Source organism: Phodopus roborovskii, unplaced genomic scaffold, assembly GCF_943737965.1.
Source record: "Phodopus roborovskii unplaced genomic scaffold, PHOROB, whole genome shotgun sequence".
Taxonomy (NCBI): domain Eukaryota; kingdom Metazoa; phylum Chordata; class Mammalia; order Rodentia; family Cricetidae; genus Phodopus; species Phodopus roborovskii.
The window spans coordinates 20,072,520-20,100,348 of record NW_026126407.1 but is presented as its reverse complement, the minus strand read 5'-3'; the positions used below and the strand labels follow the sequence as shown (position 1 = coordinate 20,100,348).

General features: G+C 53.8%; 2 protein-coding genes across 3 annotated transcripts; one reads left to right on the top strand and one right to left on the bottom strand.

Moving 5' to 3' along the window:
• Positions 1-28: 28 nt before the first annotated feature.
• Positions 29-14,791, top strand: Llgl1 (LLGL scribble cell polarity complex component 1). The gene is made up of 22 exons (XM_051180499.1): positions 29-267; positions 2,998-3,095; positions 4,874-4,955; positions 5,054-5,184; positions 6,095-6,250; positions 6,330-6,492; positions 6,576-6,711; positions 6,884-6,938; positions 7,093-7,247; positions 7,322-7,545; positions 7,711-7,778; positions 8,708-8,861; positions 8,948-9,052; positions 9,593-9,885; positions 10,145-10,292; positions 10,471-10,624; positions 11,789-12,084; positions 12,580-12,844; positions 12,981-13,086; positions 13,215-13,327; positions 13,516-13,636; positions 13,728-14,791. Exons 1-22 carry the CDS (start codon positions 187-189, stop codon positions 13,804-13,806), a joined length of 3,183 nt encoding a protein of 1,060 aa, XP_051036456.1. The 5' UTR covers positions 29-186; the 3' UTR covers positions 13,807-14,791.
• Flii (FLII actin remodeling protein) lies at positions 14,747-27,813 on the bottom strand. 2 transcript variants are annotated; one of them, XM_051180497.1, is made up of 30 exons: positions 27,647-27,813; positions 26,055-26,165; positions 25,732-25,803; positions 24,045-24,125; positions 23,694-23,779; positions 23,442-23,603; positions 23,150-23,253; positions 22,524-22,699; positions 22,288-22,445; positions 21,900-21,984; positions 21,208-21,355; positions 20,976-21,112; positions 20,601-20,813; positions 20,242-20,421; positions 19,625-19,707; positions 19,424-19,498; positions 19,157-19,240; positions 18,898-19,069; positions 17,716-17,820; positions 17,445-17,636; positions 16,964-17,152; positions 16,729-16,868; positions 16,416-16,656; positions 16,122-16,276; positions 15,990-16,050; positions 15,782-15,910; positions 15,605-15,711; positions 15,428-15,533; positions 15,173-15,238; positions 14,747-15,048 (listed from the first exon to the last, which is right to left on the bottom strand). In XM_051180497.1, exons 1-30 carry the CDS (start codon positions 27,707-27,709, stop codon positions 14,914-14,916), a joined length of 3,816 nt encoding a protein of 1,271 aa, XP_051036454.1. In that variant the 5' UTR covers positions 27,710-27,813; the 3' UTR covers positions 14,747-14,913. The 2 variants fall into 2 exon arrangements, with proteins under 2 accessions (XP_051036454.1, XP_051036455.1); XM_051180498.1 differs by having other exon boundaries at positions 20,976-21,109.
• Positions 27,814-27,829: the final 16 nt, after the last annotated feature.

Here is a 27,829-nt window from a genome sequence, read left to right as displayed (position 1 = left end):
GAGCCCGGGGGCCCGGTCTTTGCCCATTGTCTGGCGAGCAAGGGGCGGCGCGGTACGGCGGGCACGCACACGTCGTGGGTCGGGCGGGCGTCCGTGGCGTCCCGCGCCTCTGTGCAGGCCCCGCCCCGCGCCTCAGGACCGGCGGGGCCGGGCGCATCCCGCGGCGGTGGCGGCGGCGGGCACAAGATGATGAAGTTTCGGTTCCGGCGGCAGGGTGCCGACCCGCAGCGCGAGAAGCTCAAGCAGGAGCTCTTCGCTTTCCACAAGGTGTGGCGGCGGGGGCGGTGGCGGCGGCGGCCCGGGCGGGCCACGTCGGGCCGCCTCTGCCCTGGGAGCGCCGCGCTGCTCGGGCGTGCCTGGTCGGGGTCTCAGGCTGTGCCCCGCGCTGCGCCGTGCGCTTTCTGGCTCCTCTTGTTTCTCTGCTCCTGGGTCTCTGAATCCCTGGTGTCTCTCCCGGGTGTCCCTTGGGCTCAGTGGGGTCTCCCCGGCCTATCTGCCTTTTCCTCTTGGCCTCTTTTCTTTCATTTTTGGTAATGTGGCCCGGCTCGGCCGAGGGGCACCCAGGGCCAGGTTTTGTTTTTCTTTAACTCCTGGGCGGGCAAGAGTGGGAGAAGTGGGGGGGGGTGGGGCTGGAAAATCCCTGTGCGGAGCTTCCACCCCTCTTCCCCCAGGCTCAACCCTGTCTTGGGGGTCCTTAGTCCCGGGGATGTGCCGGTCTCTGTGCCCAGCTGCATTTTAAACCGTAGACCCTCAGTTTCCCCTGCCATGAAATGAGGCCAGTTAACTCCTTGTGGATTCTGGATCTCCCTGAAACCGGGCCGGCCTGACCTTACTAAAGTTGGAAAGATGTGAGGCAGGAGCCCCCTCCCCTCCCCCATGAGAAAGGCCTCAGTCCCCACCTTCCCAGCACTGAACAATACAGAGCCCTGCAAGGTTAATTCTGATCTGGAGTGATGGGGCTCGGGTTAGATGTTACTTTTATCCCAGAGCCAGTATGTACTTCTGCCATTGAGGTTTCGATTTCTCATTTCCATTACATATGTGAAACAATTGAGGTTCAGTAAGGAGTGAGCCACTTATTTTTCTTGCCTTGTTGTGTGATGACAATGGTATAGGGGCCCAGCGTTTTGAAGCAGCTACTACCGTCCTGAGCAGGAGTTAGGGATCCTGGACTTCCCTTAGGAGATATGTTTCAGGGGAGGTACTGAGGAGAGGAGGGGAGGGGAGGGGAGGGGAGGTTCCCCTAGATATGAGTCTCTGCTTTTGCTGGTGTGACCATGAGGCTGAGCCCCCTGAAGCAAGGATAGGTCTTAGCCAGTGAATGAAGGTGTGTAAGGGACCTGCACAGATGGGGTGAGGCTCTGAATCAGCTTGGCTCACCCTGGCTGACGCTGCAGTGGCAGGAGTTGAGGGTGAGGCATAATTTGAGTGGGCAGCAGTGATAGGAGAGAGGTTATCTTGGGGAAAGGGTTTGAATGCCAAAGGGAGTGTTAGGAGATCCCTAGGAAATAGGCCCCAGATTCTTGAGTCTGGGGTTGTGGTCAAGGGTGAGCATGAATTTTTACCCTGGGTGTTGGGTTCCAATCCAGCTCAGACCACAAGTTGCCTATAGGGTGTGCATCTCATGCTTGTTTAATTTGGATTCCTGCCTCCTTGGTGCTAGGGACACAGTGGGATCCAAAAGAGACACCACTTCATTGAAGGGATGGTTTATCGGTTGGGAAGAGGATGAGAATGAAAAGCCAAAACAGAAGAGTAAAATATATAGTAGTTCACCGTGCTGTGTGATGAGGGTGTGGGAAAGTGGACTGGGATAATGTTTCAGGCAAGACCAGCTAAGGAGGCCTTTTGGAGCTGGCCACTTGGGAGTGCCAGGTAAAGCACAGTGTGGTGGAGGAGGGGGCAGGAGTATAGAAGATGTCAAAGCCCTGGCAAGCTCTGTGTAGCAAACGAGCAAGGCCTTCGGAGTAGGAATCAGGTAACTGAGATGCCCAGACAAGGACCACATGGTGAGGACTTGGCTTTGACTGGAGTAGCAGGGAGCTCCTGGAGGGCCCCAAATGGAGGTAGGCATGGCTGGATGGCTGATTTTCATAGGTGACTTAGTGAGTACTGGTCCAGGCAGGCAGTGGGGAGGCCTGGAGCAGGGTGTGAGAAGGTGACTTCTATATGTCTTAAAGGTAAGACAGTAGGACTCAGGAATTGATCGGACGTGAGGTGCAAATGACAGACACTAGGTAAGGGATGTCGCCTCTCTTACATAAACAAGCCTGATGGTGCCTACTCAGGACTGTGGGCACTTGCCATACTGCCATGCTCTAGTGTCTCCTGGACACTAGACTGCAAGCCTGAGGCTAACTAAAGGAGGTCAGATCTGGACAGGGCATGGCATTGCTTGTGAGAAAGGGAATTCCCTGACCAACTGGGCTGGTTGGTGGCCCTGCTCTCTTGGATGGGCTCACTGTCACTGCCGAGTGGAAGCCGAGTACTGTGGTCAGCCCAAGACTGCATAGTCAGGTCCTGCCACACCAGCTATTCAGGGGGATGTCCCCATGTGGATGATCTCTTTTATTTATGTATTTATTTTAGATACAGTTTCTCACTGTATGGCCTATGCAGGATCCTCCTGCTTCAGCCTTCCAAATGCTCGTAGCTGTGTGCTATCAGATTATATCTGATATCTCCTGAGGGTACTCATGCCGCAGCCACACGTATGCATGGGTGGGAGGTGGTACACCACAGGAAGGAGTAGGTACCGAATCTTGGTGTGTAGGGAAGGGCATTGGACCTGGTTCACAAGAGCAGAGAAGCAGATAGGGAGAGTCAGCATCAACACCACCAGTGCTCAGGACCCCGGATGCCATCCCCGCTTCTGATGGCACTGGGATTCTTGTTCTCTGGTTCTCTCCATGTGGGGAGGTGGACAATACTTTCACGGTCAAGTGGAAGCGGTCGTCCCAGGGGGTTTTGCCCATGTAGCCCTCTCCTCCTCTGCAGACCGTGGAGCATGGCTTCCCCAACCAGCCCAGCGCCTTGGCCTTCGACCCTGAGCTTCGCATCATGGCCATTGGCACCAGGTCTGGGGCTGTCAAGATGTATCCTTTGCCACTGTGGTGCTCAAGGATTATGAAGATCAGTCATGTGCTGGGATTCTAGCATGGCAGCTGCTTCATGTAGACATGGTGCTTGTTGGGTCCTCTAAAGAGGCTGGCTGTCCCAGCGTACCTGTGATGACCCCTTTCAGAAATGATAGGGTCTTTTTGTTGGGAGGTGGGTGATTTGCAGTGACCACTGGTGTCGCTTGCTGTCTTTCAGCCTGGCAGTTCTTAGGTGACTCTATCATCATCTTGGCAACTGTGACTGGGGTAGTTAGGGGTGGCCTGTGGGCCCCGATGAGAGGGTGAGCATGTGCACCCACACACACACACACACACACACACACACACACACACACACACACACACACGAATACGAAGATCTATGTGTTCAACCCAGGGGCGAAGGCAGTGCCAGGCTCAGCGTGGTGAGTGCAACACTGCCCCCATCTGGAGTGTGCTGCCATACAATGGACTGAATACATGGTACAAAGCAGGCATTTTCCTGCAGTCCAGGGTGGGGGTGGGAAACAGGCTGCTGAATGGCTCCTTACCCGCCCTGGAAGTACCATCCTAACCTGCTTCAAGAAGACTGAAGTTCAGAGTCTGACTAAAAGGTTGCTTGGTAAAGGAGCCCACCCTCCCTCTCCTTACCAGAGCTAAGGGCACCAGCCAGGTTGGGGTGGGAATGGCCCATGGTTTTTGAGCTGATTGCCTGGGTTAGGGAATGTGGCTGGATGGGGATGTCCTTCCCTCTATTGTGGGCCATTGAATGTGTGTTGGGACAGTGACCTGGCTTGTCACTCCAAGCCCTTGTGGGTCTGTGCTGCCATCACACTTGCATGGCTGCAGCTTTTTGCCATGTTGGAGGTGTTCACTGCCAGGTGCTTGGAGCTGCCCTTGTGGGACGACTCCTTGTGCTAGTGCAGGGGGGGCCTAGATCCCCCCTCTCTTCCCACTTTCCATTAAATTCCCTCAGCCTTGAGCCCCTCAGATTGGGAAACTGAGGCCAAAAAGTGCCACCCTTGGTTTCGGAAGCCTCCCCTCCCCCTGCAGGAGGCCCATCTCCTGGGAGACACTGCCTCCCGCCAGCTGCCCCTGCCCTGTCTTTGTCATCCTTGCCAGGCTCAGCAGGGAGTTGCAGCTCAATATCCAGGCAACAGCTCCTGGCTGGTCACTAAGACAACATCACTGACCCATCTCTTAACCCTCTTGGGCCCCTTCAGGCTTTGTTGGCCACCATCAATCCTGGAGTTGCTGGGTCTCAGGGCACTTGTTCAAGCAGGTCACCTGTCTCCTAGTCTGTGTGTTTATCTGTAGAGTGGGCAGTGGAAGCTGTTGGCTGCCTGCTCTTGAGGGTGCTTGGGGTTCTTGCCCACAGCTGGGGTTGGCTTGATCTGGTGCTACTGTGTTCTGGCTAGGCCTGTTTAACCTCTATTGCAAGGTACTTGGTCCATGCAGATGCATCAGAGACTGCATGTGTACCATGCTGGAGCCACCGGTGCTGAGCAGGTTTTTATTCTTACTCCATCCATGCCAACTTTCTGCATTTGAGTCATTAGCCTGCTGTATAGATGAGGACTAGAATGATATACAGTAGCACCTGAATTGGGGGACTATGTGGATTCTGGGAAACTTGAGGGTACAGGAGCAGAGTTGTTTCAGAGAGAGGTCTCATCAGGAGACCTCTGGACTCATGGATGGAGAGGTCTTGGGAAAGGTCTGTCTGAACTGCTTGGCTTTGTCTGCATGTGTTTGTCCTTGACAAGTCACCTCAGCTATGGTGCACCTGGAGTGGAATTTACGGGTCTTCATCGGGATACAGCCACCGTCACTCAGATGCATTTCCTGCCGGGTCAGGTGAACATCTGCCCTCCTTTACTAGCCCCAGGTGGTCCCCATCCCCGTGCCCTCCCCTCCAGGCCAGCCCCATTTTGGTCTATGCTTCTCCCCATCAGGGCCGCCTCCTAACCCTGCTAGATGACAGCAGCCTGCATTTGTGGGAGATCATCCATCATAATGGCTGTGCCCACCTGGAGGAAGGACTTAGCTTCCAGCCACCCAGCCGACCCAGTTTTGACAATGCCAGGTACTGAAGGACCAGGCTGGGGCAGGCTGGGTATTTTAGAGAGGGCCTGTGAGCCTGCTCCACTGAGGCAGGGCAGAGACAGGCAGGCTACAGTTCAGGTTGGGGTGTATGGAGCCCTGCCTGGGTGGACCCCTGCTTGACAGTTGTGCCCTTTGAAGTTAGGGTTAGAGGTGTAGCTAAATCTGAGGCTAGTATGCAGGGTCTGTAATTCCTGCTGTGGGAGCCTCTAGTTTGTGCTCTCTATAGGTTTGAAACAGTTCTGTGCCAGGTTGACATCAGCAAAGTCTCAGGCTAGCCCTGAATTTTCAGTGGTCCTCAGTCTCCCAAGTGTGGGATTATGGGTGTGTGCCACCATGTCTGGCCTTCCTCCTGACTCCTTGAGTTGGCATGGGAGATGTGCTACTGGTACATTGGCACACAGCAGGTTGATAGTAGGGAGGATTCTCCAGGATGGGCTTGGCGAGGTGCTAGGAGAGTGCCCTAGGTATGCACAGCAGGCCAGGCTTTCCAGGTAAAGAACCTTGCTCATGGATTAGTTCTTGGTCTGTCCCAGTCACTGTAGGCAGGGACTGTTTGGGCCCCTGAAGTCTGAGATGCCTGGAAAGCTGGTATTGGGTACCCTGGCTGGGCCAGTGCTGATTCTGCCTGAGAGTCAGAGTGATAAGAGGACCTGTGAGTCCTTTGAGACGTGAGGAACTTCTATTTATCCCTTTCTTTGCTGGCATGCTGGGGAATAATTGAGTGGGCTAATTGTATTGCACATTGCCTTCCCAGGGTGCCAGTCCATGCTGTGGACAGATCCTGTGGGTGCAGAGGGGTACAAGAGAGGCCACAGCAAGGGCCCAGCCCATTCCGCCTTCCTCAGCAGGTAGAAGGGCTTGGCCTTACTCTCTTTCCCTCTTTCTTGCAGTGCCCCTGCCAGTCTTACCCGTGTCACTGTGGTCCTACTGGTAGCTGGCAGCACAGTGGCCCTGGGGACCGAGAGTGGCAGCATTTTTTTCCTGGATGTTGCCACCCTGACACTGCTTGAGGGCCAGACCCTCAGCCCAGATGAGGTTCTGCGCAGGTGAGCGGCAGGTGAGCAGCAGGCAGGAGGAGCTTCCCATTTCTGGGAAGTTCTCCTGACTCTGGGGCACTCTCTGCAGTGTGCCGGATGACTACCGGTGTGGGAAGGCTCTGGGCCCTGTGGAGTCTCTCCAGGGACATCTGCAAGACCCCACCAAAATCCTCATAGGCTACAGTCGGGGCTTGCTGGTCATCTGGAGCCAGGCCACACAGTGTGTGGACCACATTTTCCTGGGTAACCAGGTAAGCAAGTGAGGCCTGCATGCTCCTCATTCTGGGTCCTTATACACACCTGTTGGCTCATGCCATCCTATCCTCATCCGTAGCAGCTGGAGAGCCTGTGTTGGGGCCGTGGTGGCAGCACCGTTATCAGCTCACACAGTGATGGCAGCTATGCCATCTGGTCTACCGACACTGGCAGCCCCCCAACGCAGCAGCCCACTGTAATGACCACACCCTATGGTGAGCACTGGGGAGGCTTGAGCTGGGGACTGAAGGGCTGCCTGGCCTTGATGAGGGTACTGCCTAGCCAAACCTATAGGAGACTTTGGGGGGTATTGCTGGGTCTGGGCCATACCTTGGGGAGAGGCACATGGAAGAGGAATGGGAGGTCTGACACTCTCCCCACCCCCAGGCCCCTTCCCCTGCAAGGCCATCAACAAGATTCTGTGGCGGAGCTGTGAGTCAGGGTAGGTAGAGGGAGCAGTATGGGAGGGGGCTTGTCTGTCTGGGGCCTAGAGGATTAGGCTCTGGGTATATAGGGGTGAAGCCCTTACTGGGTTATCCAGCGTGCGCCTGGTTCTCCAGGGGCTACTGGTTCACATGGAATCTCTCCCTTTGCAGAGACCACTTTATCATCTTCAGTGGTGGCATGCCCCGAGCCAGCTATGGTGACCGTCACTGTGTGAGTGTACTGCGAGCAGAGACGCTGGTGACCCTGGACTTTACCTCCCGTGTCATCGACTTCTTCACAGTGCACAGCACACAGCCAGAGGATGGTGAGTATCCCTCTTCCCTCACCCCAGCTGCCCCAGTGTGACTTCAAGCTCAGCTCACTCGCCCAATTCCACAGAATTTGACAACCCCCAGGCCCTAGCTGTGCTGCTGGAGGAGGAGCTGGTGGTGCTGGACCTGCAGACACCAGGCTGGCCAGCCGTGCCTGCCCCTTACCTGGCCCCGCTGCACTCATCGGCTATTACTTGCTCTGCCCATGTTGCCAATGTCCCCAGCAAGCTGTGGGCCCGCATTGTAAGTGCCGGTGAGCGGCAGAGCCCGCAGCCTGCCTCCAGTGCCTTGGTGAGTGTGGGTGTCTTGTGACCCAGGGTGGTGAGGTGAGGACTGTTCCTCGTGGAGGGCAGTGTCCAGCCCAGACTGGAGATGGGAGTGTGGTAGGCATATGGCCAGAATGAGATGGAGACCTTCATTTTAACTTTGAGCTCTCATCTTTGTTGTCTTTCTTAGAGCTGGCCCATTACTGGGGGCCGGAACTTGGCCCAGGAACCTTCACAGCGTGGGCTGCTACTGACTGGGTAGGTGTGGGGTGTGGGTGGCAGGCAAGGTCCTGCACCTATGAGGCCTTATTTGCTTCTTGAATGCCACAGGTTGTTTGGGTGCTGGAGCGCTTGGTGACTCAGGCCTAGTCCTGGCAAATCCAGGTTGTTCATGTAAGGAAGCCTCCCTAGATTCTGGCTCATAGCCTTAGCCTGCACTTCCTCTTGGCCTGGGACTGAGTTCCAGCGTAACCCAGGCTCCACCCATCTGGCTTGCCATGGACTGGAAAATCTGGGTTGGCCTATGGTGACTCTCCCAGTCAGGTGCTGGAGAGCCAGGTTAGGTCTGGGCACTGATGACTCAGGCCTTATTAACTGCCCTGCTCCTTCCTCCTGCCTGTGTTGGGACCCTCAGGCCTCGCAAGGCAACTTGCCCTTTCCTGTTGAGAGCCTGCTGTGGCCTCAGGGATGCCAGAGGGTCTGACCCACCTTATTCTACCTCCTTCTCAGCTGCCTGAGTGTGTCACTGTCTTGGGACCCACTGGAGCTGGCTCTGCATCTGTGTTCCAAGGCTGTACTCTAGCTTTGTCTACTCTCTCCCCCTCCTGCCTCACCCACTTTTGCCACCCAGCCTTCCCTCGGCTTCACCTGGAAGACCCTCTTGAGTCTCCTGCTCTTCATGTTGTAATTTCTGGATACCCATTGCTCCCCTCTGTCATTTCCTACTTATCAAGGTGGTCATTCCTTTACCCTCCAACCTGTTGAGAGGATTTGTGGCTCGTGGTGAGTGCAGCCTGATGTGCAGTAGGCATTGAGTCCCCATTGGTACTGTGTAGAAGGTGCTTGCTGCTGAGACAATTCTAGTTAGCGTTTGGCATATGCAGTAGGTACCTATAGTGGCCACTGGAAGAATAATTCAGAGGGTGTGGGGTACCCAGGGGGGGCTCTGACACCCACCCTCTCTACAGCCATGAGGATGGCACTGTGCGGTTCTGGGACGCCTCTGGTGTGGCACTAAGGCCACTCTACAAACTGAGCACAGCTGGCCTCTTCCAGACGGATTGTGAACATGCTGACAGCCTGGCCCAGGCTGTAGAGGATGACTGGCCGCCCTTCCGCAAGGTGCCTCTCCTCCCTCTCCCCCCAGGCTTGGCCTTTGAACCCAACATAGTTCTGCCTGGTATCATCATTCCATCTTGTCCCCTCAGGTGGGCTGCTTTGACCCCTACAGTGATGATCCCCGGCTAGGAATACAGAAGGTTGCACTTTGCAAGTACACAGCCCAGATGGTGGTGGCTGGGACTGCAGGCCAGGTGGGCATGGTGTCCCCAGGTGTGTTTGTTGGGAGGCTTTCTACAGGAGGTAGCCCTGAAGGGTGTGGTGGTGAAGTAGGGACATCAACATGGGCCATAGGTCAGTGTGGGAACGGAGCACCAGGCAAGGTTGGCCAGGGTGAGGACAAATGGGCAGTGTGGGGTGCTACCACTTGAGTAAGGGTAAGGGAAACCACAGAGGCTTGGGCTGGGAGTAGGACTATGGTGTGAGACATGCTCCGTAACAGCAGAGCCTATGGGTCTTAGTCGCAGATAACCTTTAGCACTTGACTGTGTGCGGAGGCTTAGTGTGTGCTCAGTGCTTAGAGGAAAACAGACTCTCAGGAAAGAGTCAAGGGCAGGGCCAGAGGATTAGGTCACTACGGTTTCTTGGCACTCAAGGAAAGTTTTTGTATACAGTAGGTATTCAAAGGGTACTAGCTGGGTAGGTGAATGAAAACATTACGGAACCGTTCTGACAATGTCCGGAGAGGTCCAGAATACCCCTCTTCATCTGAGTCCTCTGCTGTTGTGGTCCAGGTGCTGGTGCTGGAACTCAGTGACACACCGGCAGAGCAGGCTGTCAGTGTGGCCAGTGTGGATCTCCTTCAGGATCGTGAGGGCTTCACATGGAAGGGCCATGAGCGGCTGAGCCCTCATACAGGACTGTTGCCTTGGCCTGCCGGATTCCAGCCCCGCATGCTCGTGCAGTGCCTACCACCTGCTGCTGTTACTGCTGTCACGCTCCATGCTGAGTGGAGCCTTGTGGCCTTTGGTACTAGTCATGGCTTTGGACTTTTTGACTACCAACGCAAGAGCCCTGTGCTGGCCAGGTATGTGGTATGAGGTGAGCAGCAGCTAAGGCCCTGTTACAAAGATCTGGGATTCAATTTCCTTTTAGAGGTTGTTGTGGCAAAGGCAGGCTGATTCTTTTCATCTTCGAGAGAACTGGTCAGGCCCTCCAGCTGGTGGGGCCATAGGTCCTAGCACCAAGTTGCTCTGGTTCCTTGACCAGATAACCTGGCTTTGATAGCCTGGCTTCAGGCTAGCAGGAGTGTAGCACCATAGCACAGCTGGCCCTGTCATCCCCAGGTGTACCCTTCACCCCAATGATTCTTTGGCCATGGAAGGGCCACTGTCACGGGTGAAATCCCTCAAGAAGTCACTGCGACAGTCATTCCGGCGTATCCGCAAGAGCCGTGTCTCAGGCAAAAAACGGACCACTACTGCCAGTAGCAAGGTGAGCTGGGACTAGCTGCCAGGTCCATGCCCTGGCCCAAGCCCTCAGTTTGCTCAGTTGCCATGTTCCCCTCCCTAGTAGTTAACTGGGAAGCAGGTGCTTGGATGGTGACGTCTGCTGGGTACCAGGCAGAAAGGGCTCGTGGAAGAGCACATCTGAGATCCTCTGGCCCTTCCAGTTGCAGGAGGCCAATGCACAGCTGGCAGAGCAGACCTGCCCCCACGATGTGGAGATGACACCTGTGCAGCGCCGCATTGAGCCTCGATCTGCTGATGACTCCCTTTCTGGTGTTGTACGCTGCCTCTACTTTGCTGACACATTCCTTCGAGATGGTGAGGCCAGGGTAGGGACAGGGGTGGAGAGGCTAGATGGCTTTGTACTGTTAGAAGTGGTGTTCTGAACACCTACTAAGTGCTGAATTGTATTTTGGGACACCCATATAGCCCAAGTCAACATATTTTGAGGGTTTGCTGGGTGGGCAGCAGATCCTCAAATCCTCTACAGGCCTTGTAGAGTTGAACAAGAAGCAAGGGAGCCATGGTGAGATAGGCATTGAGGGCCAGGATTAGGTCACTACGGTTTCTTGGTACTCAAGGAAAGTTTTTGTATACAGTAGGTATTCAAAGGGTACTAGCTGGGTAGGTGAATGCAAACATTATGGAACCGTTCTGGCAATGTCCGGAGAGGTCTAGAATACCCCTCTTCATCTGAGTCCTCTGCTGTTGTGGTCCAGGTGCTGGTGCCTTAGGTATATTGGTGGTTCTTTTGTTTTTTTGCATTGTGTAATGGTAGTTTGAAATACAGAAATAGTATACAGTCACCCACATACTCTTACTTCTGCTGCCAGCCCCAGGTATCTGCTGCCATTGTGTACCCTCTATCCACACTTTACTCTTTTTTAGTTTTTTGAGACAGGGTTTCTCTGTGTAACAGTTCTGGCTGTCTTGGAACTTGCTCTGAGACCAGGCTGGCCTTGAACTCACGGAGATCCATCTGTGTCTACTTTCCCAGTGCAGGGTTGAAGATGTGTGCCACCATGCCTGGCTCATATTTCCTTCTTGTATCTTTGATTTTGTTTGTTGCTTGCTTTTTAGATAGGGTCTCACCACATAGTCCTGGTTTCTTGGAACATGTTATGTAGACCAGGCTGGACTCAACTCACAGATACCTGTCTCTGCTTCCTGAATGGTGGAATTAAAGGAGCGTGCTGCCATGCCTAGCCTTGCAGGAGGGTGCAGCTTGATGACTTGGTGGTATCAGGGACCAGTTTGTGGCTGATACCCACCTTGCAGATGTCCTCAAGGTGGCTCATGTCTCTGATCAGGGTTGCTCTTGTGTCTTAGACTAGTGGGTTGAGGACATATAGCTGTGTGAGATAGGAGGGATCTAATCCCTACAACCAGTTAGGAGATGAAAGTACAGGTGAGAAAGAAGGGTCTGCGAGGAATGGAGTTCCTCAGGAGGCCCTCCTCACTGTTCTTCTTTCCCTCCCTCAGCAACCCACCATGGGCCCACCATGTGGGCGGGGACGAACTCGGGCTCTGTATTTGCCTATGCCCTGGAGGTTCCAGCAGCCACAGCAGGTGGTGAAAAGCGGCCTGAACAGGCAGTGGAGGCTGTGCTGGGCAAGGAGGTACAGCTGATGCACCGGGCACCCGTGGTGGCCATTGCTGTGTTGGATGGTCGTGGCCGTCCACTGCCTGAGCCCTATGAAGCCTCTCGGGACCTGGCACAGGCCCCTGACATGCAAGGTGGACACGCTGTGCTCATTGCATCTGAGGAACAGTTCAAGGCGAGTTTCCATGGGTGATGGAGATCCATCCAGAATCTTGGACCCTTTAGAACCCCTGGTTTGTCCATTTCCCCTGCCTGCCGAGACCTAAATCCTTCCTATTCCACCAAGCAGCCTTTAGCCAGTGGAGCCCCCTGAAGGACCTATGTCCCCCCTAGGCCTGCCAGGTTCCCCTAAGGCCTTGCACCTCACAGCCTTCTCCAAGAGCCTCATAGGAACCCCTTGAATCCAGTCCCCACAGACTTATGGTTTGAAGGGGTGGGTACCAGGCATAGAGCATATGAATATGTCTAGTTAATTTGGCTGTGGGTGGAGAAGAGGTATGCCATGAAGCCTGGGCTGAGTCTATAGATGGGGGAGGGCTGATTCAGTGGGCGTCATTTTGACATGCACTGTTGGGCTGGGGCCTACAGGGCCAGTTGGGGGTCTGCAGCCAAGTGAGAAGTGAGTAGGACAATGTTGGACCTAACTAACTCATAGGCTATCTGTCACCAGGTGTTCACATTACCCAAGGTGAGTGCTAAGACCAAATTCAAGCTGACAGCCCATGAAGGCTGTCGTGTGCGGAAGGTAGCCCTGGCTACATTCGCCAGTGTGATATCTGAGGACTATGCTGAGACCTGCCTTGCCTGCCTCACCAACTTGGGTGATGTCCACGTCTTCTCTGTGCCTGGGCTGAGGCCTCAGGTGCACTACTCCTGTATCCGGAAGGAGGACATCAGTGGCATCGCTTCCTGTGTCTTCACACGCCATGGCCAGGGTGAGGTGGGACGGGTGGTTAGGAATAAATGCTGGGTACAACAGAAAGCGCAGGTTCTGCTTATGTGCTGAGGTGTTGGGCCAAGGGCTGGACAGGGGCCAGCCCTCCTTACATGCTCTTTTTCTCTTGTTCACAGGCTTTTACCTGATTTCTCCATCGGAATTTGAGCGCTTCTCCCTGAGTGCTCGAAATATCACAGAGCCCCTCTGCTCTCTAGATATCAGCTGGCCCCGGAATGCCAGGTATGTGAGGAATGGGCCCCTTATCCATCTTGGGTTCTGCACTTTCTGGTGTTAATCCCTGTTCCTGGTTTGGGGATGGAAAGTAGCACCTGTAATATTCCCCATCACACTCCCATCTGTTTCTATAGCCATCGGCTTCAAGAGTCACCCAAGCTGAGCCAGGCTAATGGGACCAGAAACATCACCCTGGCCCCAGAGAGCTGTGAAGGAAGCCCTAACTCTGCCCAAAGCAAGCGCGCTGGTGAGCGGTCACAGGGATGGGGCAGACATTGGCTTGAAGGTACCTGGGGGAGAGAGGTCAAGACATAAGCTCAGTGCTACTGAGCTGGGGCTGGAAGCTGCCAGAAGAGAGGCAAGAGTGCCTGTGTGTGTACATGCATGTCCAGCTGTGGCTGGTCTCTAGATGCTGAGGAGCACTTTTTTCAACAGATGCCACAGAGCCACCTGAAGCCACACTCTCACCTGTGTCCATTGACTCGGCTACTAGTGGGGAGACCACGCTGGACACGACAGGGGACGTCACAGTGGAATATGTGAAGGATTTCCTGGGGTGAGACCAGCTGCTTTCTCCCAAGCCTCCTTTCCCAGGGCAGCTAGGGGCCTTCCCATGCCAGCCCTTCTGATTACGTGCCCCTCCCCAGCTCTCCTGAGGACTCTGAGAAGAACTTTCGGAACCTGGAAGAAGATGAGGCCCGGGCCTACACACTTCTGATTAAATGAGGTGCTGTGAGGCAGCCGAGCCTTACCACACAGCAGCTGCCATCCCTTGCCTCAGCTGGGACCCTGGCAGGCCTCTATAATGGTGTCACTCCTGGAAGCCTAGCTGCCTTCCCTTAGCTGTCAGAGGCTTAGGGGACCTGCAGTCATTTAGTGCTAGAAAGGCTTTGTCCTGTCAGACTTGGTCTTGGACATTTAGAGGGCCACCTCTGAGTCTGGGTGTAGGAATTGAGGCTCATCCTGTTCGGTGAGCCCATTTTACAGGATAGTCACTGAGGCTGATAGGTCCTGCCTATTGAGCCAGCACATGGAGCTTATGTGCCTACCATCTCCTGCTATGGACCCAACCTAGCTGGAACCTGGAGCTATCTGGACCTTGGTAGCTAGTGCCTCTGCACCTACATTGGGCAAAGATACTACCCATATCCTAGATCCCCAGCAAGCCCTTCCTCAGGCAGTCACTAAAGGGCCTGCCCGTCCGCCCTGCACAGACTGGTATGGCCTGGGTTTGCTCCCCCTAGCCATCACCATCTGCTTATCCCAGCCCACTGTCTGCCTTGTCTAGCTCCTTAACATTGAACCCACACCCGTGGGATCCAGTCTTACTAATGCTGGGCCCTAAAGACACCCCTAGCTTGAAGGTCAGCTTGAGGGAGTGTGCCAGGATCCTCCATCTTGCACTCCATACTGCCCTTTATTTCTCCTCAAGCAGAGTATTTTTCTAATGCCTGGACTACGCTGGCCAGTCATTTCTAAAGCAGTTTTGGTACTTGGCTTCTGGCCTGTGTGTATGCTCATGTGACTGGAAACTGCAGGCTACCTTAACTGGATTCAGTTGGGTGTGTGCACATGTGTGGGGCAGTGAGGACAGGCTTCCCTGTAGACTCCACCTTGGGCTTTTCTGTCTTTTTTTAAAAACTAGTTTTAATATTAAAAGTACTGATTTTTTTAATATTGAAAATAAAAGCATTTAATATCTTTTAAACTACCTCTGCTGCACACATGTGACACACTGGTGAGGCTTACAGGATGTGGGCAAGACTGGTGGGTAGCTGAAGCAGGTGCTGGGGCCTCTTCTTCCTCACTGGAGTCAGAGGTCCGAGATACTGCTTAGGCTGGGGCTTGGCGGAATGTGCTCCAGGCATGGAAGCAGCGGGTGAAAGCCCGCTGTTCGTTGCCTTTGCGGACCAGACGCAGGCGGCGTGGCTGCTCATGTTCTTTAGAGCGTGTGTGCTGGATGTATACCTGGTAAGGAAAACAGTGGGCCCGGGTAAGGGTAGTCCGAGTCCTGCTAGACTGCCTAGGGTGAGGGAGGGGGCAGATAGTTCCTGAAGTCAGTGGGCTGGCGTCACTGCTGTCCCTTTCTTACCTGGCAGGCCTTCAGACTCAGTTTGATCTCCACTTGACTTGTCTGGGTCCCAACCCACATGTAGACCTGAGGATACAGTGGAGGAAAATGGTCACGTGGGTGTCTTGGCCTTTGTGGTGGTTTATAGTGCTGGAAACAGAACCCAGCGTCTTCATATCTGTTAATCAAGTGCCCCACATGTAGCTGGTGGGAACACTTCCCTCTGGGCTCAACTGTTTGCCAACGGGCAGGGTCTGAGGTGGGGGAATGTCTTACTTCCTGGCCATTGTCTAGCAACATGATGTCATCATCTGCCAGGTCATCTTGGCAAAAGTCAGAGCATTTCTCAGTCACTGCGAAGTAACCCTTCTCATTGGAACACCTGAAGGGCAATGGTCAGGGTGAAGATAAACGTCAGGACTAAAGAAGCTAGAGGAAGGTCAGGGCACTCACCTAAAGAGCCTTGTGTGCTTCATGTACTCTGCATCATCGTCGTAGGGTTTCTGTGCACCAATGCCTACCCAGAAGAAGTTCTCTGGCTCCTCGCCTTCATTGATGACCTATGGAAAAGGCTGGTTAGCCAGGGCCATCCTCTGCTCTCACCTTCCTGCCTGCCCCCACCTCTGTTACCTGTTTGCTGTAGGAAGCATCAAACATGGTGTTGAGGATGTCTTCTGCCAGCTTGGCTTCATCAGGGTCTGATGCCCGGCCCACCCAGGCATACACAATGCCTTGGTTGTCCTCACTTTCAAAGGGGACCTGTTGCATGCACAAGGCTTGGGTTAGGTCTGGATTCCTGCCCACCACCCTGCTCTGTGCTATCCTGCCACAGCCTCACCTTGAGGATGAAGCAGAACTCAGAGTTGAGAAGGCTGGAGTCAGTGTTGATCTGGATGCATCTGGGAGAAAGGGGAAGTCAGCAGTGTTACCCGTCATGGAAACCTACCCTTTCCTCATGCTAGGTACCTACCGGGTGCAGAGGGCACTGCCATTGGTGCGGATCTGATAGAGGCTTGGCTGCAGAGTACCCTGGGCCGCCTTCCTCTTGCCCCGGTGGATGATGAACTTTCTTTTGAAATGTGACAGGAACTTGGGGTTCTCCTGCTGCTGTGTCATGCGTACTACCTGGGGATCAGAAGTACTGGGCAGTTCGCTAGACCCTACCTGCCCTTCAAGGCTCAAGCCTCCTCAAGTCTGCTTTGATCACGCTACCATCCCAACTGTAGGCTATGGGGCACAGCTTAGGGTTTGTATGAGGGCGCACCTCCAGCTTGCCAGGGAATAGGCTCTCAAACTTCTTCTGAAGACTGAAGGTGAAGGTGAGCCAGCCCATGTTGGAGGCCTCCCGGCCCTGCCAGAAGTAAACGATGCACTGAAAATCCTCCTCTGGCTGCTTCTCCTCTGCCTCAGCTACTGCTTCCTCCCCTTCTGTGCCCTCGGCCGAGGCCTTCCCCTCCTTGTCTTCCGTCTTCTCTTCCTCCTCATACTCCACAGGTACCCAGTACCTGTGATTTAGACAGTGGTGAGCATGGGCTGCATAGGGAAGAGGACAAGAGGGTGAAGTATTACTGTGGTACCTGCAGAGGAAGACATAGCAGTCCTGGGTGTAGAAGTGGCCAAACTCTTCCTCTGGCAGTCGAGTGAACTTCCTGCCCTCCAGCACGAAGCCTTCCATGCCATCCAGGTCCTCATTCCATTCCTCCATCAGCTGCTCTGCCTGACACCACATCCCCAGGTGAGATCTGAACACCATGCTGAGCAGAGCCCCCTCACCTCTCACACCTCCCCTCACACAGGCTTGCTTCATCCCACCTCAGCCAGTGCCATTGGTGGCTGCCGTGGCAGGAAGAGTGCAGTGAGGTCAGCCTTCATCTGGTCTTTCTTCTCAGTGTCACGCTTCACTTTCCCAGAGAGCCCCTGGTCCTGCAGCACAGCCTCTGCATTTCGAGTGTAGTCTACTGTCAACACATCATCCCAATTTTTGAACTTGGCCTTAAACACCTGTGGAGAACAGTAGAATGCCATAACTGGGGAAAGGTACAGCAAAGTTAAGGTTGGGGCTGAGGGATTCAAGCAAGGTTTTGGAAAAGCCGGTGTCTAAACTGGAGCTGGAGACAGGACTTGGAAAAGTGGAGCTTAGCAAAAGGAAGTGGGAACAGGCTACAAAGTGGATGGCTCCGCAAAGATATGGTGGATTTGGACCCACCTTTGCAGCACAGTAGTGCCAGTAGGCCAGCAGAGGAGTAGGGCATAGTGGGCAGTAGAAAGCAAGCGTCTGGATGTGGGGGCATACCTGAGCCTCAGTGCCTTCCAGGCTGCGGCTGACCACTGCATGGCGTGGCCGGTGCAGCATCCCACACAGCTCCTGGCCCAGTTTGAGTGCAGCAGCACGAACTAGTCTTGGGGACTTGCGGCCAAGCCAGATGAATACATCAGACCAGCAGTCCAAGATGTACACACATCGTGTGTCCAGCAGGCTCTGCAACTGTAGGACAGAGGCTGGAGGTCAACACCTGGCTAACATGGAAGGAGACGGGACCCATGCCCACTTCCTACCAACTCACCAGTCTCATTCCTGGCATCAGTTCCACCTTGGGCCGTTTTTTATGTTCCACTGAGAGCTTGTAATTGATCTGGGGAAGCTCCAAGTAGCCCAGGCCCAGGCCCACCTGGGAGGAGGAAGAGATGGGTATGGCAGACCCCACCACATTTGCCCTGATTTGGGGCCTGGCTCCCCACCTTTGGACCTGCTTCCCTTTAAACTGAACCACATTTTAAGAAGTTCCTACCAATGGGAAGGGTCTAGTGTTCATTGAGCTTTTTTCCTAGTGCAGGGAATAGTTCCAGGGTCTTGCCTTCACCAGGCAAGTGACCTACTACACAATCCTACTCCAAGCCAGTGGAAGGGCATTTAACTTTTAATTACTATTTTTAAGTAGGCATATTTTGCCTGTAGGTATGTATGTGCATTGCATGTATCCCTGGTGCTTATGGAGGGAGGCCAGAAGGCAGTATTGAGTTTCCTGTAAACAGCTGCCATGTGAGTCCTGTGGCTTGAACCCAGGTCCTTTGGAAGGACAAGTGCTTTTAGCCACTAGGCCATCTCTGCAGCCCTCAAAGGACTTGTTGGGTTTTTTGGGTTATTTTATTTTTTTTGAAACGGTTTCTCTATGTAATAACCCTGGCTATCCTGGAACTCAATTTGTAGACTAGGCTAGCCTCGAACTCATAGAGATCGGCCTGTTTCTGTCTCCCGACTGCTGGGATTAAAGGTGGGTGGGCCACTACTGCCTGGATAAAAGAGCTTGCCTAATCTAGGTTCTTACTATTGTTGATTCCTTCCTTCTTCGAGACAGGGTTTCTCTGTATTGCTCTGGAGCCTGTGCTGGAACTAGTTCTAAAGACCAGGCTGGCCTCAAACTCACAGAGATCCACCTGCCTCTGTCTCCCGAGTGCTGGGATCAAAGGCATGTGCCACCACCACCTGGCTGTTTCTGATTTCTTAACTTGTCTCTTAACTGCTCATAAGAACCTTAGTCTCCTGCTACTCACAAAACTAGGGCCAAATTCTCAGTTCTTGTACCTAGGAGCTTCTGGCCCACCTTCCAGAAGAGCATGTCAGCTCCATCCTCACAGCTAGCTTTCAGACTGAGTTCCTTGTCCAGAAGAATGCTCTTCTCACAAAGCCGACAGCACAACCAATGGACTGAAGTCAGGCCTACTCCATACCCCCAGCACTGACTCACCTTGTATAGCTTGGGCTGGGGTGGCCAAAAGTCATCAGGCACATGCTTCTTGATCTCAGAGGGCTCCCCGCCCAATACCTCCCAGAACTCTGGGGGCTCTTGGCCCTGAACCACAAGTGTGATTTCTGCCTTCCCTTTCCGCTCATTCTTGTTAATTTTCTCTGCAAAGAGCCTGAGGACAGATGCAAAGCCTTCAGCAAGGTGATGTTGTTCTTAGGGATACCTTCCTTTGCCCAGAACATTCATAAGACCTACTTACCTGGCCTTGGTAGTGTTGCTCAGTGTGGCCTGGGCCCCCCGCCACACATAGATGTCCAGTCCTCGGTCCAGGAGAAACACAAATCTGGACAGAACAGTAAGAGCTGTAATTTAACTCCCTGTCCCTGACCCAAAAGATGGGGCTATGGCCCTTTTGGGTAGACCTCAGCTTTTCTTCTAAGCTCTGAGAGAAGTCAACATTGCTTCCTCGTAGGTGGGGAGGCAACTAAAGGAAAGCACCCCTATTTCTTCTCCTATCGGTGCTCACCTTGGATCCAGTGAGGCTCCCTTGAGGGGCACAGGCTCCAACTTGATGTTCTTTTTCCCATATACACGGTACATCCTGGGGGGGGGGGGCGCAGGGCAAGCAAAATTTGATGTGGGTACCAAGGGTCACCTGACTTCATTCCCATTGCCTCCACCCATTCCCAGTACTCTAGGTCAATGCCACCCATCTCTACATGCTTACCTGGTGACATAGTGTGTATCTTCCACAGTATAGAAGCCACTGGCTGTTCCGCCTTCGATGTAGGAGATGTCACTGTCAAACACCTATTGTGCGAGTATGGTTCTTTATCACTGAGCTGTCCTCTGCCCCTACCAACTACCTCTATCAGGCTTGGCAGAGTTTACATAGCCAGAGCGTGGGCACACACCCACTGATTAGGATGACATACATGCACTGGAGACAGGGCTGCACAAAACTGCTTACGTACAGATGGTGGATAGTCAGAGGTATTTACGGAAGCTTGCAAACTCCAGCTACATGCCATCTCTAAAGGTAACCCAGCTAGCAGTAGGGGAAAGGTCAGTTTAATTGGCTTTGTGTTTTTTCTTAGGCTTGACCCTATGCTTAGCCTCAACAGCTATAAGTCCCAGCCCATCTCTCAGCTGCTTTCTTCCTGTCCGCCAGCTCCCATGCTAGTCTGTCAACCCCTCTCCCATATCCATGGATTCCAGCCTCTGACCATCTGAGGCCTCCCCAGACTTCCCCTTGTTGTCTGCGGTCTCTTGTTACTACCTTTGATCTCAGCTCCCTGTCCCCCCTCCATATATAAGGTCTGAGTGTCTGCTCAGAGGCTGCACCTGCAGGAACTCCTCGCTCTCATCGCCCATCTCTTCTCGCAAAGTACGGCACTCGGCACCCAGGTAGTTGCGCAGGTTGACTGCATGGATGGCAGAACAGGCTTTCTTGTCAAGTGTGGCCACCCCACCAATCCAGTAGTAGATCTCCCAGTTCAGGGAGCCAGTGTCATCCAGGAAGGTCTGAGGAGACCAAGGCATCAGTCATGAGGGACTTCATGGGTTATTCATGGGTTTTCTAGCCCACATGACTTTTCAGGCCACATGCATGGTGACCACTGCCTAACTCCAAACACAGCTTGCCCACCTACCCCCTGGTCTCACTGAGCCACACCATGCAGAAAACTAGGAGCCAGCCCTACCTTGAGCACAATGTAGCAGTCAGCTTCGTAGAACTTTCCATGGAAGGCCTCCTCCACCAGCACAGGAACAAAGTTCTCAATTTGCCAGATGGTTAAACCAGGCAGCTGGCCCACATCCTCCGTGAAGAACTCTGAGTAGTCAAGGCGAGGCTTCTCCAGGCCCTGATCCCAGCGCTTCACCTTCCCCCCAGGTGTTCGGGCATCTATGCTTTCCTGGGGACACAGGAGCAGTACTTGACTCTACTGAGACACTAAGACTGGCCTTTGCTTGCCATCACCACAGGACCTCGGTGTTAGCCATTCTCTCTCCTCAGGGGCTCTCTTCCTCTTGAGCAGAGTCTAGACCTGCCCAGCCCTAGCCCTGAACTGACTTACCTCTTGTTTTTTGTTTTTCTCCTGGGCAACATCTGACATGCCCTTTAGCACTTGCTTGGCCTGGTCATCCTGGGCTGAGTCCTTGCGCCTCCGTAGCCGCATCTTGCGAGCCAAGGGGTCCTTGGACCCGCTCCCTACTTATGGAAGGTGCAAGCATCTGAGCCCTTGCAAATGGGTATGCAGAGGTCCAGAGAAGTGGCCTTGTTCCCAGGCCAGACCACATTTTACTCACCAGCTGCTGCAGCAGCCACTGTGGCAGGGGAGGCACCTGCCAGCCTCAGCTGGTTCTGTAGTGAGAAGTCAATGTTGTACCACTCAGCAGTTCGGTCAGCAGGCTTGGGTGGCATGACCAGGCTTGGGTTTTCTCGAACATCCAGGACCTGTTAGGTGAGCAGAGACGGTGCTGGGCTGGGAGCTCACCTCCAAGCCACATCATACCTGGCCTCTAATTGGCCTATAGATGGGACCAGGACCTAATTCTTACCCTGGCCACCCTGCAGCTGCCAGTGAGGCTTCAGTGTGCTGAGAGAAGATGCTGTCCCCAGTGGCACCTGGGCATTGGCCCTAGAAGGCTATTGCTAGGTCTCTCTCACCTCACTCTAAGAAAAAGGTATACCCTCTGCTCTATCGTTCTCTCTTGTTCTTGCTCAAAAAATTTTATTATATATACAGTGTTCTTCCTGCATAGATGCCTGCAGGCCAGAAGAAGGCACCAGATCTCATTATAGATGGTTTTGAGCCACCATGTGGGTGATGGATGGGATTTGAACTCAGGACCTCTAAAAGAACAGCCAGTGGTCTTATCCTCTGAGCCATCTCTCCTTTACCCCATCACTCAGGAGGCAAAGTCAGAAGGATCTCTGGAGTCCCAGGGCAGCCTGATCTACACAATGAGCTCCATCTCTCTTGTCCCCACTGCCTGACCTCAATCTCTGTCAGGAAGTGGATGGCCTCTGGGAGGGTCACCAGGCGGTTCTTGTTCAGGACGAGTTTCTTCAGCTTTGGGCACCTGCAAAGACAGGGCCAGCCAGAGCTTAGGGGAGATGATATTACAAATGGGGCCAGAGGAAAGGTGTCTTCCCTGGTTTTTTTGTCAGAACAAGTGATCCGCTCGAGGGTCAGATTTTCAGAAGAGGATGGGAGGCACAAACTTAAATGGTGCTGGCCTAGACCCTAATATCCTCCTAAAAGGTGCTCTGGGAAACCTATGATGGGTGTGGGATGGGATGGGGCCTCTTCCCTGAAGACTAATCAGTGGCAAGCAGGATGCAGGCAGATGATGAGCTCCACCCCAGCCTAGCCTGCCCAGCACCTGCAGAGACTCTCAGGGATCAGTTCCAGGTTGTTGTTAGCAGCCATGAATTCCTCCAGGCTGCTGAGCTTGCCAATGCCGGAAGGTAGCCCGTCGAAGTCCAGCTTGTTGGAGTTCAGGTATAGCTTCTTCAGCTTGGTCAGCTTGCAAATGGCTGACTGGAGAGGCATGGAATCAATTAGGGCAGAGCCCAGCACTTCCACCCAGCCCGCCCTATGTCCCAGGCACAGGCTCACAGGCAGGGAGGTGAGCTGGTTACGAGACAGATTCAAGGTCTCCAGGTGCACCCACTGGTCAATGCACAGGGACAGCTCTGCAATCTGGTTGCTACTGAGGTTGAGGCGGTGCAGGTTGGGGAGGGTGTACAGGCACTCTGGCACCCTTGTCAAGTCATTGCACGAAAGGTCCACATCTGAGGCATTGGGAGGAACATCAGGTAGGACCCACAGTGAGCAAGGCTCACTGTGAATCCATAAGACCACCAGGTTGTATGGTCTTAGGCAAACCTCTTTGACCTTTAGTTTCTACATTTGAGAAACTCCCTAACAGGTGGTCTAGTGACAGAAACCCAGAGTAAATCGACCATGGTGTATAGAACTGTAAGCCCAGCACTTGAGAGGCCAAGAGAGGGGGACTGCTATGAATTCAAGGCCAACCTGTCTGCACAGTGAGTAGTACCAACTAGACCAGGCATCCACAGTCACACAGCAAGGCCCTATCTAAATAGCATTTTAACAGTAACCCAACGTAACTGTGTATCTGTGAAATGGGATTGAAGAGGCAGGACTCCACCCCTTCGTTCCCAAGGAAGTAGAAAAGCTCAAAGGGCTGAAAACTTAGGGGCTCCCCAGACAGTTCTGACCTGAAAGATTGCTCAGGCCCTCCAGGCTGGTGGGGAGGTTACTCTGGGTACGTTGAGTGTTTCTCAGGTGCAGGGTCTGTAGGGCCATCATGGCTGGGAGCTGCCTGTAAGGAAAGAAGTGGTCACCCTAAGGCTAGTCCATTCAAGGGGTATAGTGGGAATGGGGTAGACAGGAGGGCAAGACCAAAGAGTGGGGCATGATGCTCAGCAAGCTAAAGCCAGTGCTGAGGCCTGAGGCCAGGGGTGGAAAGGGCCAGGACCCCTGGGACGCAAGGAAAAGCAAGACACCTACCGGAGCTGTGCATGCAGCAGTGGGTTTCCATTCAGCACCAGTGTCTGAAGGTGCACAAGGCGGCGCATCTGAGGTGGAAGGCTCTCTAGGCGGTTCTCACTGAGGTCCAGGTATAGCAAGTCGGTAAGGTTGATGAACAGCTGGTTGGGGATGGAGTCAATGCTGCAGTGAAGAAGGGAAAGGCTGAGAGTCACACTCCATCCCACCAGGCCCCACACTGCCCACCTGTTATGCCCCCCATCTCCCCAGCACCTGTTATGGCTGAGGTTAAGCACCAGCATGTTCTTGGCATTCTCCAACTCCCGTGGGCATTCTGTCAACTGGTTATGACTCAAGTCCTAGGGAGCAGGGTGAGGTCAGGCCAGGGTTGCCCACCCATACTCAGGGGTCTGGCAGAACACTGAACAGGGAGTGGTGAGCATTCAGGGCCAGAGGTAAACAGATCCACAGTAGAAGGGGGCAGGGTTAGGGAAGGGAGTCCATGAATGACCTTGGCCCAGCACTGTCTATTTAAGGGATGCTGATGGCCCCAGAGATTGCTGTCATGAGTGAGGACTGAGTAACTGGGCATCCTAGGGGCCAGATGGGCAGGTAACCACTGACCAGAACTGAGAGATCATCCAGCTTGAAGATATCATCGGGTACTCCAGAGTTCTTCAGGCTGTTGGCCCGAGCTACAATGGCCTAGGTGTGTAAGGAAAGAATTTGTGATCCTTACTCTCTACCCTTGGGGAGAAACACAGGCCAGATGAGGAGCTTCTTCAGAAACTGGAGGCAGCCAGGTCTGAGGACTCTCCCCCCCTTTGACCTTTGCTCACACAGTCCATCTGGTGGGCTCATCCTAGCTTCCTGGTGAAAGTCTATTCAAACTTTAAAACCCAATGCCAGTGTGCCCCAGAGCCCACAGAGGCCCTCAGTTGGTACTGTGATGGAAGCCCGGGGCTTTGCGTGTGACACTGACCCTGAATTGCATCCCCACATACTTTTTTTCTTTTTTTCCAGAGACAGGGTCTCACTCTAACTCTGGCTGTCCTGGAACTTGCTCTGCAGATCAGGCTGGCCTCGAACTCACAGAGATCCATATGCCTCTGCCTCCAGAGTGCTGGGATTGAAGGTGTGCACCACTTTTTACTTTTTATTTTGAGTCAAGGTTTTCCTAGCTTGTCCAGAGGAGCTTGAATTCACTCTGTAGCCCAGGAGAGCCTTGAACTTTCCATTTTATCTATTTTAGCCTCTCATAGCTGAGAATATCATTTCTGTACCACTGCCTCAAAAGAATACATGTTCTTTTTTTTTCTTTCTTTTTATGTGTATGTGTAGATGCCTGTGTATGTGTATATGTGCACCATGTGCAGTTACTACAGGCTATTCATGGCCTTGATAGTCTGGCCAAGTCAGCTAGTTCCTCGTTGTGTGATACTAGGTAAGTCACTTCATCACTGTGCACCCCAGAAGCCTCACTACATAGACATGAAAAGGTTTTGAGCAGAAGTGGGGACAGTGATGTTCACTGCTGTTTCTGAGTCTCCATGTCTAATGTAGCAAGAGTCACACCTGCTGTTTTCCTGCGTGCATCCTACCACCCAGAGAAAAGGGAAGACTTGTCCAAAGCTGCTGAGCCAATGTAGTGTGTAGGTGAGAATGGTCTCCATAGGCTCATACACTTGAATGCTTGGTCTCTAGTTGGTGGAACTATTGGTAAGCATTAGGAGGTGTGGCCATGTTAGAGGAGGTGTAACACTGGGACCAGACTTTGAGGTTTCAAAAACACTTTCTCTGCCTCGTCGCTGTCTAAACGTGAGCTTTCAGCTACTGCTCAGCACCACAGCTGCCTGCTGCCTTGCTCCCAGCCACCATGGTCATGTCCTCTAACTCTTGGAGTTAGAGTCCTGCACTCCTAAACGAAATGCTTTCTTTTATAAGCTGCCTTGGTCCTGTGGTTTGTCACAGCAATATTAAAGTAACTAAGACAGCTAGTAAATGGCAAGGACCTGGTTTATAGTCAGGAAGCCCAGATTCAGAGCCTGGCCCCTGAACATCTAGGATTTCTAGTCCTGCAAAAACAGGCCCGACTGAAGCCTGTAGGGCTGGCGGGAGTCTGATTTTCAGGCCATCTTTCAGGCTCACACACCAGCTACACTGCTGTCTGGGGTTAATTTCTGAAAAGTCACCTGCTCGTGAGGCCAGGGGTCTTTACCTGTGTTGTAGACATTAGAGGCACATGACTAGCTCCATGTTGTACCTGCAATGGCTATGTTCACAAGTGTCTATAGTGCCAGCACTCACTCACCCGAAGTGAAGGCAGGCTGGACAGCTCCCCATGCAGCGTAGTCAGGTTGTTGTGGCTCACAGACAGGTGCTCCTAGGCAGGACAAGAATCAGAGGCTCAGGTGGGGACCTCAGATGTGCCGTGTAACTGCACCATCTGGAAAGACCATCCCAATAGTCCCCTCTCTTTTACACCCTCACCTGCCTTGTGTACCTCCCAGGTCAGGTACCCACTCCATCATCAGCTTTGCCTGTTTTCTCTCTCTATGACTAATCTTTTTGGCAGATGTGCCCACCTGGCCCAGTCCCAGCAACAAGGACCCTCCCTGCTGCCCGAGCCCTTACCAGCTTCTGCAGAGCCCCTAGTTCTTCAGGCAGGTAGCAGAGGCCTGTGCGGTTCAGCTTTAGCCATCGCAGACTGGTCATAGCTTTAACATTCTCAGGGAAGTAGCCACCCTGGTGGGAGCAGTCATGGTGAGGTCAGTGAGGGAGAAGGGTGCCCTGGCTCCCAGCACCTTCTGTGGTCCCCATGGAGTCTAGAGGCCAGAGTCAACTCCTTAGCCTCTGCACTCTGTGTTCTGATTTCTTAATCACAAGACGACACTAATGAGGGTCCAGAAGGACAAACATACTCAAATCTGTCTCTCCTGCTCTGTGTCCCAGGGAGGCCAAACAAACATGGTGTGTTTCAAGGGATACCCAGCACTCCACTGTAGTTAGGGGCACTCACATTGCTTTGCCTGGTGTTCCAGGCAGACTGGGCCTCTGCAGTGAGATTGCCCCGACACTCCCCAGACTGTACTAAGAGGCCAGCTCCCCACCATTCCTAGCTCAGTCTCTTCATTCATTCCTCATATGTAATGCCCACTTCAGCCGACCCCCAACTTGGCCATTTCTTTTTCTTTTGGTTCCCTGAGACGGAGTTTCTCTGTATAGCCCTGGTGGTCCTCGAAGTCAGGGATGGCCTGCCTCTGTCACCTCAGTGTCGGGATTAAAGCAGTGCACCACCACTGCCCGGCAGCTAACCCTGGCCATTTTGACATCTGAGCAGCATGAACCTTAATTGCCTTTTGTTATTGTCTCCTCCTTCTCCAGCCACAAAAACCCCAGGTGAGGATGGTGGGAATGTGGACAAGGTAAAGCACTGATGACTGTGTACAGAGTCAAATGTGTGTCCACGTGCAGGCAAACTCAGGAGGATCCCATCTCCTCTTGTTTAGCCCCTAACCCAACAGCCAAGCCTCTGAACTGCCCCTCCGGTCCAGCTTTCCAAACCCTGGGCCTGGGATCAGCCTGCTTCATCATTACTACTACTACTACTACTATTATTATTATTTTCAAGACAGGGTTTTTCTGTGTAGCTATGGCTGTCCGGCTGTCCTGGAACTATTTGTAGACCAGGCTGGCCTCAATTCAAAAAGCCACCTGCCTCTGCCTCCCAAGTGTTGGGATTAAAAGCTTGTGCACCACGCCCATAGCCTGCCTCTTTGACTATTAAGAAGTTGGGTTGCAGGTTCCCTGACCCCCATCACTCTAGCAGCTGCTCTGACCACACCGCGGGGGACCTCGCACACCTGTCAGACACTCCATACTAACAGATCCCTTTCCATTTCACGCCTCCCTAAGCTCCTGGGGCAGATGAGAACCCCGGGGCCGCGAGAGGAGAAGTGACTGGTCCTAGACTACAGGGTGGGGCGGTAGCCGGCTAGGGCGTGTTCCCGGTAGTAGGGGCCCGGGCGCGCGACCCGCTGGCCCCTCTCCAGTGCGGCCCGGGTATGCCCCAGCCCAGCCCCGGCTCCGCTCTTCCGCCGCAGGCGGGGCAGGCCCGGGAAGACACTCGGAGGCCCTCCCGCCCCGCCCGCCGGTCCCGGAAGCGCAGAGGGCGCGGCCCAGAGGGATGGCTTCGGGGTCGCCCTCCACCTCCCCCCCTTGCTAACCTTGAAGTCGTTGCCGCTGAGGTCCACGCCGCGTACGAACGGCAGCACCCCGGTGGCCTCCATGGTGGCGTAGGTCTCCGGCGGGCAGGGAGGACGCGGGGCGGCCGGGAGCCGCGGGCTGGGTCAGCGCCGGCCCCGCCCCTTTAACCCGCGCGCGCCTCCTCCCGGCCGGCCGCGGCCTCT